This window comes from Anabas testudineus, chromosome 3 (assembly GCF_900324465.2).
Source record: "Anabas testudineus chromosome 3, fAnaTes1.2, whole genome shotgun sequence".
Lineage (NCBI taxonomy): Eukaryota > Metazoa > Chordata > Actinopteri > Anabantiformes > Anabantidae > Anabas > Anabas testudineus.
This window is the reverse complement of record NC_046612.1, coordinates 8,602,048-8,612,074: the sequence shown is the minus strand read 5'-3', so window position 1 is coordinate 8,612,074 and position 10,027 is coordinate 8,602,048. Positions and strand designations below refer to the sequence as shown.

General features: G+C 37.1%; 1 protein-coding gene across 1 annotated transcript; it reads right to left on the bottom strand.

Moving 5' to 3' along the window:
* Positions 1-1,168: 1,168 nt before the first annotated feature.
* On the bottom strand, positions 1,169-9,644 carry tmem41b (transmembrane protein 41B). Its single transcript, XM_026378781.1, has 7 exons — positions 9,458-9,644; positions 7,441-7,558; positions 6,373-6,501; positions 5,829-5,922; positions 4,986-5,090; positions 4,455-4,593; positions 1,169-3,809 (listed from the first exon to the last, which is right to left on the bottom strand). Exons 1-7 carry the CDS (start codon positions 9,564-9,566, stop codon positions 3,640-3,642), a joined length of 864 nt encoding a protein of 287 aa, XP_026234566.1. The 5' UTR covers positions 9,567-9,644; the 3' UTR covers positions 1,169-3,639.
* Between the last annotated feature and the right edge of the window lie 383 nt (positions 9,645-10,027).

Here is a 10,027-nt window from a genome sequence, read left to right as displayed (position 1 = left end):
TATTATCCACATTGTTAATTGGCTTCACAGCACCGTTAAAATATAGCACAATAAAGGGTCACTGTCAATATAAAAGATTCGAGATTCAAAACACTTTATTAATCCCATAGGGAAATTGTTTGCATTGGTACAGTTGCTCTCAATTCAGACAGAAGGAGAGAACCACATGCAGAAAAATCTACACCAATGCAAATACAAAAAGACATCAGTACAAGAACTCAATACATACATATACAATATATAAAACAATGTCCAAGTAACAAAACAAACAAAATACTTTCACTTAAGAACACATATAATATTGTGAATGATGAGGATGAAACGTAGTTTTAATCATATACTCTCTAAAATTCTGAGTTACTTTGTGTAAATGTGCACAAGTATGAAAAATGAAAAACAGCCTAATGGACAACTGTTCTGTTAATTATTTATGGATATATAATAATGAGCTTTTCTTTTTTTTATTTTGAAAGCCGTTTCCACAGCTTCCGGTTTGATTCTAACCATGTCTGACTTTACCAGAGAAATCAGAGCGTCGCAGTCGAAATGCATTGTGGTCCATCAGTGAGCACCACAGCTGTAATCATCTGTTAACCAGGTGATGCTGTTTCAGTATGAACATGACAATGGAAGCAGTATTCTACTGTGTTCTACTGATCACTCTGCTTTAGGTAATTCATTAGTGATTGTTTATTCCCAGAGAAGCATCAACACCTTTTTTTTTATGTGATGGAAAGTTAATAAATTTGTATTTAAATAAACATAAGAATTGAGCATGGATGTAATACTGAATTTTAAAGATATAAATGTGTATTGGAGGAAGAACAGTTAAGCCATGTTCACATTTGATTGTTGATCTTTTAAATTAACACAAGTGTTAATAGTTGTTTGTGTTGAGATTTATTTTTATCTATTACTTATTTTATTTATTTCAATGCAGCACACGCTGCAGTAAATGGGTGATTGACATGTTAAACAAAAAGATCACTGCTTAGCAGATTTGCTGCAATATCACCACCTAGTGGAGATAAACCCTCATTTTGGTTTTGTATTTTGTAAGATATTCAGGATATTTAAATGGTCCTGTAGTGTATTGTATGTATGTTGTATTTAAAATCACTCTTAGGCAGGCACCACACTAAGCTGGACCAAATGTAACATATTTAAAATGTTTTTATTTATTTCTTTGTGACATCTATAAGACAGACAATAAGTGGATTGAATTTGAAAATATAACCCTAAAATGGGTAAACCCCATGTTTAGTTCATTAAATGTTATTATTATTATTATTTGTTTAATTTGTTCGACTGTAACCTGCTGCAGTGTGATTAAACACGTGCCCCTTTGAGATCATTTTCAGAACTCACAAATACACATTCTGTTGAAAGATCATTTTTACTGATTCAATAAATATTAAAAAGAAAACCAAGTTGATTAGCTGAAGCAGAAACTTGCAATCTGTAAACACTTCAATACATCACTGATCAGTACAAAGTAATACTGCCTTTTGAAATGTTAACAGAGTTATACAAGAACATTTTGATAAGAGTGATAGAACAAGAACAAAAACCAACAACATAGCCAATCTAAAAAAATATGTTCAGCGGAAAGTTTAGAATAGGATTTAAATATTTTAGTAAAAGAAAGTGAACACAAATCTACCATCCTTCATGTCTTGGCAGAATTCACATAATTGAGAAGTAAGGGGTTTTAATCTAGCTTCCATTTTAATTATGAAGACAAACAACATTTTCAGGACCGGTTTGTAGTATTTACCACATTACTAAGGGTGCATTTTCCAAGACAACAATGCACAACAGGTGTACAAATGCAGCTCTTTTATGAACCATCAGGAACCATAAAAACAGTCCAACTAGCATTAATTTCTACTACAAAATATTTGAAGGTAGTTGATGCTAAGACATCAGCTCCCATATACAGCAGAACTGTTCCAGTTTTACATAAATTGATGTTTATGTAATTTCATATCTGTTTTGACAGGTTAATCTTACAGGAGTACACAGTAAATCTGTTGAGTATTAAGACAAAGTAAAAATAGGAAATCTCAAAAAGCACTACTACCTATATGAAAGTGCAACTTTAAGAGATTAAAGAGAAGCCTGTCATACATGATTTGTTACCTGCACATACATTCACTGCAATGACTCTGGTCACCGTGTTTTTAGGCAGCGACAGCAATAAGATATCTTGGTACGCAGGCAAAAAAAAGGAAAAAAAAGAAAAACGAACCAAACTAGCCATTAAAAATGAAAAATAACATAATTCCGGCATCATACATCATAACACACTTCTCCTCTGGTGAAGAACGGAAGCAGTAAAAGCAAGGTAAGACTTGGATACCTCACAGTCTGTTGGCAGTCTTATTGAGGACACATCATAATCCACAGCATGGATACCTCTAGTTGTGCAGTGGCAAAACAAACGACATCATGAAACAGGCAAACACAGATAATCTGACTACACTTTTAGAAGGCAGACGTCATCAAAGCTAATGTACAAACCAGGATTGATTCTGTTTGGCTCCTTACCAACGTTTCTGGGTTACATGGATCTTGCCACACATCAACCAGTTGTGACATAATTAATATTCACTTACACATTTGAAATGGACAATGCCTCAGATTTGGCATTCTGCAGTTCAAAGGAAAAATTATGTCAACCTAGTCTGTTCTTCACATGTTACAGTGGCGATGAGCTGCTTTAGACTGCAAATATGTACAGAAATGGGTGAAAATAAAAAGGCTATGGTGCGGCAGTAGATCCAGGCACCTTTTGAGGAAGAACATCGGAACCCACCATCACAAACCAACAAAGTAGCGTTTACTAAGATCAGTCATTAGTTTTGTCTTGCCTGCCGTTTCATTCATTCCTCACACTGCATACATTTGCCAAGGCAAGCACCAGGTATCAAAATGTAAATTTAAAAAACAAAACTCTATTTTCAACAGTAGTGTGACAGTTATTGCTGTGATGGTACACATCATTAGGTTGAAATTAGACACAAGCATATTAAAATAAATACTAAAGGGGAAAACTTAAAGGTGCTACAAGCAGGATGTAGTAAGTGATATGCTACTGCTAAAGTAAATTCAATCATAAAAGTTGTTCCACTGTTTAAAAAAACTGCACCAGCCTTCTCAAGGTAGTGATGAAAATTTGGCAAGGGAAACACAGTATTCCCCATATTAAACAGGGTCCTGCATTGTTTAAAAAAATCCAAATATCTGAATCATGTGCTGTACTACAACATCCTACAAGTAGCACCTTCAGTTTTAAAAATAATCATATCATAATGAACAGTGACTTAAATAAAAAATGAAAAACTGTAATTCCTGTTATTTACAAGATGTGCCACAATCAACATAATTCACAGAAACCAAAAAATGTGTGCAAGCAGCAGCCAGTTTATGCTGTAATTAAGGTCAGGAACAACCCACCACTGCATGCATTCTGTGGTCAATGAGTGCATGTTGTGCCAGCGGTCAGAGATTCTCCGACCAGCAGCTGAGTATGAGACCGAGGCAGAGCTACTTGAGTGACAGCTGCATGTTCCTGAGCCAAGGGAAGGGGATGTTGGGATCAACCAGCAGATGAGGTGCTGATGTGTTTATAGTGCTCTATTCTAGTTTCTGCTGCAGCTTTTTCTGGAAGCAGACAGGCAAGATTGAGAGCACAGCGAGTACGCCAAGCACAGCCAGAGAGTTCCAGGACACGGCCTCGCCAGCTGTGGTCAGTTTGTACAGAGTAGTACCCGCGTTGATCGCTACAAACGATGGTGGTGCCACTCCTGTGAATCAGCCAGGTAGAATACATGTGAGTCAGAGATATAGAACATCAGGGAAAAAAAACAAAACAAAAAACAGACATGTTCTTCTGTCCGTTATTCTGGGTGTCATAAGCACCCTGGTGTCACTTCCACAAAAAGTCAAGACAGCAAGACAGTAGTGTGCCTATGATTTGTGCCGAGGACAAGATAACCTGGCATCTTAAAGCTAGAGTAGGGCAAATTGAGAATTTGAACTTTGCTAGAAAATTTGAAGAGGTACAACTTTTAACTCCCTCTCTCTGCCTCTCTGCTGAGCTGAGTCCTTTTGAGCAGAGGAGGAGGTGCAGACACAAAAATCTAACTGATCATAAAGGAGCAGGGTTGTCAAATAACATCGGCCTGATTCTAAAATAATCTGGTGAGGACTGAATCAGAGCTAAAAAAATTGAGCCGGATCCATGCAGTGCCTACTCTGCTTTAGATGCCAAATACTCTGTGTTCTTTCCATAACAATCGAGGCACGTTTGAATGAAGCTGTAAGGAAAATTAATGTGACGACGTCACTTATGTTTGAATGCCACAGCTTGACAAAGCCAGTGAAGTTACATAACCCCTGTCTGAAAAGGGACTTAAACACTGTACATCGTAAGGGATAGAACATCTTACCAAGAAAGGTACCAATGAAGAAAACCCCCAAAGGCACATTGATCACAGGAGAGGTGATGTTGATGAACCAGTTGGGAAGGAAGGGGGTTATCCTCAGGAAGATTATGTAATTGATTAAATGACCTCTATGTTTGTCAACCTGCAAAAAGCCATAAGATGTTTCTTAATTCCTGTGCCTTGGATCACCAGTTTATTAGTTACAGTGGTACAAAAACACTGAAATCAATAAATCTAATCTGTGACATTATCATTATCCTTGTTTACTGAAAGCTGCATGTGCACCTTTGCCTAGAGGTGCAGCAATCAGATTATTTGTTTTGATTCATTTTTCAGATTGAGCGTGTTTGCCTATATGCCTTTGCAATATTCAATGTGTTCGGAAATTTTATAGACAAAACAATTTATCAAGAAAACAGGTTCAATAAAAGCTGGAATATATAAAGCTTCACAATAGCAAGATTTACTGCAGCAATATTAAGTTGTATATAATGACAACAATACACAATCCATTTCCTGCTGAAGTTCTTTTACCTGCTGGGACCATTTCTGTGCTCTCTCTGTGAGATATTTATAGACCACAGGTCTGCCCACAAGATATGACAGCATATAGCAAAAGGAAGCACCCAGGCCAGAGCACTGCCAACAGAAATGACACATTATAAATGAAGCACATGATAACAAAAAGATATGACAATCTCTATCACGCAGTTTAAAAAGCAGATTATTTCCACACTCACACTTTCATAAACTCCATTGCAGTAAACACAATATATTCTACTGGTAAATTCTTTCACCACCTCCATGATTCATCGGATTGAACTTTCAGCAGCAGTGCTGTGATGTCATGTTACATACACAGTAAGTAGTTTAAAAGAAGAGGTTTAGGAACCATGGTGTTTTCACACCTTAACCACTACTCTTTTTGGTTGCTAGAGCAAAAACCTCCTGCTGTAGTGAATTTGAACAGAATCAAAGAACTAGCACAAATTCTGTACTCAACATACAGGAAGAAAACCATTGCAGAAGAAAAACAAAAAAAAAAGAAGTAGCCACAAATGTCTATGATGTAATTCAGCTACATGACATTCTGCATATTGAGAAACCTTTCCTTTTAAAATTACAGTCAATATTCATGTATAGTTTAGAAAGCCCCACAATGTGTTCTTCTGTGCTGCCCACTTTAAATATTATAATATACCTTCACTGGGGTTTATTTTTTAAAAAGCATGTGTAAAAATGTACAAATCTTGCAAAAGAGATGATGGCATTTAAATTCTCACATACTTAAACAGGTCTTGTGGAAACAATATCAGTGTACATTTGTTCATTATGCTACTTTTATGTTAATTCACTGATTAAACTGTTGTTACTCACCAAGCAGACTAGGAAAAGAGCCAAGGGGAAAGGGTAGAGATATCCAGACAGGATGCTGAGGAAGATAGAGCCTGGGATTGCAAATGTCTGAAGGCTGATGAAAGCGTCAAGGTAAAGATCTTAACAAAAACATACAATTATCACTCGGGCCACCATACACGACCATTAACAATAATAATAGAAATAAAAGCATATCCTCTAAACCAGTAAGTTACTCTAACCAGCTGATGTGGAATATTTGATTTGATATAGTCTAGGTTAGTAAGAAAGAACGGCAAAAAGGGAAGAAAAAAGGAAAGGTTAACTAAACTATCTTTAGTCTTATGATGTCAGCAGCTCAATGTGTTAAAATCTTCTTAAATGCATATTAATTTATAACTTGAAATCTCTTGTGCGGTTCTAACAAACATTGTCGTAAAATGCTGTTATTAGCATCAAAATCATTTATTGGTAGCTAGAAATTATGTCTGTAACAGAAATTGTCAAAAATTACAAAAAAAAAAAAAAAAAAAAAGAAAAGTGCATGTTTTTTTTTTAAGGATACAAAATATATGTTGCAAAGTAGGCCACCAACACTTGAGTGTAGTAAGTGTCTTTATATTTGTACAACACTGTTCCCAAAGCTTTGGCGTCATCCATGTCTTTAGGGATCTTGATTTTTTCCATTTCATCACTGCAAAAAAAAAAAAAAGTATAGTCTTCAGTCATACACATTCCAAACACCCATTTTTTGCTTGACATGGCTCTTGACAGGTTCAGAAGTTGATTTATTGTTTTGTGTCAAGCTAAAAATTCAGTACAACTGTATCTCACGCTAAAAGTGAGACGTGAGCAGCAGAAAAAGTGCCACTAAAACGACATTCCATTCAATCCACATCAACTCAGATCTGTGTTCAGTGACACTGACATCAGAAGAGCAGCGTGCTCGTCTATTAGGATCACAAAGGAACAGACTTCACCAAACTGACTGCAGAAATATATTGGAGCAGTATAGAGTTCATGTTGAATTTTTACTTGCATAGACATAGAAAGTCTGATCAATCCTTAGATATTCCGGGTAAAACGTTTGCAACACATTTTTTTTTTTTTTTAAAAAGATACTATAAACAGCTGTCTATAGCGATCACTTAATAATTGTGGATGTCCCCTCATACTACGAGAACCGTCTGGTTCTTAAGAGTAGTGACCACAGCTAAAGTCACATTTTTTAAAAGTACGTTTAATTGTTTTTCCATGAAGATAGTCCTAAAACAATTACCTCACGGTAGATGGTTTACTAATTTCCATTATAGCTAACAATATGGAAGACATCCATCTGCTCATTATGATAGTCATTGTCTATTCCATCATTACTACTAACACAGTTTTCTAGCCTTGGTCTGAAAATAATACACCTCTCGCTTGTGAAACAGAAGAATTTAATCTGTTCTGATAATCATGACAGTAAAAGTAACCGTCTCTACAAATAAATAAATAAATAAATAAAAAGGGAAATCCAGTAATTCCTTACCATCCAGGAAGTACTTTGTCATTGTTTTAGGGAACAGATTACAGCTTTGTATATAGTAAAACAATTAATGTATTAACCCTGAATTCACTAGTAGAAACTTACTCTGGAAGCTCTGGAAAGTTTCTGTAGACCAGGTACATGACTGAGGCAGAGCAGGTAAAGATAGACACCAGAATCAGGAGAGACATGCGCGCTGAGCCCCCTGCGCTATGTTGAAACTCTGTGGAGAAGGAGAAGTTATTTACCCAATAAAACAAGGGTTTCCCAAAAAACAGACAAATTAGCGTAATGTAATTTGCTAGTGAGTTTTGCACCACTTCTTTGGGTCCCAACAGTGAACAAAGTCTTCCTCATAAGAGACTTTTGCTTCTGCTGAAACAACAGCTCTATAATGTGATTAATAAATACCATAAAACTGCCATGTCATATTAAGTCCACAGACACTGTTATACTGTAACTAAGTAAATTTTACAATTTAGCTGTACCAGTAACAGCACATTGAACATATTGGCATTAACTGGTCATTTGAAAATTACACATTTTCAAACCAGATACATACAGTTTTAGCTATATGCATCTGATACACTGAAAACTGAGTGTAGAATGTACACATCTCTAAACTAATCCTGTCAATCACCAAGTTGAAAACAACTTCAAACAAACTTCATACTTAAAGAATTAGGTTACTTTGCAAATAATAAATGCATAAAAATCAGTGTCCTTTTAAATGATTGGTGCATTGGTTTAACTATCCAGCAGTATGTATTATACTTAGTACAGTGGAAAGATAATGTAAAAATGTAATGTAATTTCATCATTTTCTGCATTTCCTTTTCATAAAATGTGATCTGATTATTAGTATTAACAAATATAACATGCCTAAAAAAAATGTGATCCTTGAGAGCAACCATAAAAACCTCATACTGCTAGTGGAAAAAGAATGTGGACCCTTGGAATTAACCCGAACCCTTGGCAGCAATAAACCCAACCAGGCGCTACCTGTAGCTGTGGATAGCGACATTCCCATTCTTCCTGACAGAACCGCTTTAGCTCTGTCATATTTATTGGACATCTTGTGTGTGGCTCTCTTCAAGTCGTTCCATAGCATCTCTATTAGGTTGAGGTCTGGGCTCTGACTTTGCCACTCCAATAGGCGGACTTTGTATTTCTGAAGCCATTCTGTTGTGTTTTGGGTCATTGTCCTGTAGCATCACCCAACTTCTACAGAGCTTCAGCTGACATACAGACACTTAATACACTTGGGAATTAATCTTCCCCCCAATCAATTCAAGCCGGCCCAAATCGTTATGTTTCCTCCACCATACTTTAGGATTGGGATGATGTTTTCATGATGATATGCAGTGCCCTTTATATGCCATATTTAGTGTTGTGTGTTCTTTCCAAATAGTTCCACCTTAGTTTCGTCAGTCCACAAAACATTTTGCTAATACGGCTGTGGAGTGTCAATGTGCTCTTTCGCAAACTTCAGGCGTGCAGCAATGTTCTGTTTAATCAGCAGCAGCTTCCTTCAAATGTGTCACAAACTTTTTCTTGCCATTTTTAATTGTTACATTAGTTTAAATGTAAGTGAGTATACTTTTACTTAAGGTTTTGTATAATACAGGGTGTGTTGTATTGCTACTCTTGAACAGAGAGCAGCTGTATCGAAGTTTACTAAATCAGGAATCAGACGTTACGTCTACTTCAGAGTGATGCGTCTTTCCCCTTGTCTGGTCTAAGATCAGTCTAATGTTAATCATTTAGCTAACTAAGACATCTAAAACCCATCTGAGACCTCGGCAATTTCATTATATTTGCCACCCTAATAAACCCCACTAACTGACAATTTAATTTAGCGAACCACTAATCTTGGCGTTAGCAAGCTAGCCATATGCTAGTCATGGTCAGCTAATGTTGGCTAGCTGACAGCCGCCGGCTAACATTAGCGCCTGCTTCGCAATCTGCGCTGACCTTAAAGCAGAAATGACGTTGCCAAATCGATATGTTGCTCAACCTATCTATGAGTTGTTGGTTTCCTCTGCTTTTCCCCTGCCCCGGTCAGGGCAACAGTTAGCTAGCTCGCTAACTGACAGCCAACACAGCCTGAACCTAACGTTACCTTTCTGTACTTGTGAGTCACTCGCATGCGGCTTCGTATCTTCCTGTGTCGAGGACAAACCGTCGATCTCTCGTCGTTCTCTCCGCTTTTTGGCCATTTTTTCTGACATAACGTTGAGCAGCTGTAGGAACCGATTCGTGTAGCCGGCGACTGAAGAATGACACCGGTGTGGTGACACGTTACACAGGCTGACCTTTTACCTTCACCTCCAGCGACGAGGCGCATCATCCGCGACAGCGCCCCCTACAGTCACACGGTCGCCATGGCTACACTTAAACAGACAGTAACACGTGTCCTGGTGTCTTGACCCTGTAATTTAATCATGACTGGATTAAGGTTGAAGCAGGTCTGAAGTAAAACCACATCATGTATAGCATGGGTTCACATACTTTGATTACTTACTGTTATTATAATAACAGTTTCTAAACCCGCTCCACTAATATACCAACTAGGTTGTGTTCTGATCCTTCATTGGGCCCTGGTCTTGAAAAGGGACCTGTGTTTGTGTTTGTGTTTGACTTATTGCTTTAATTTTTTCTGTAGAGTAAATCAAGTAATAACACACATGCA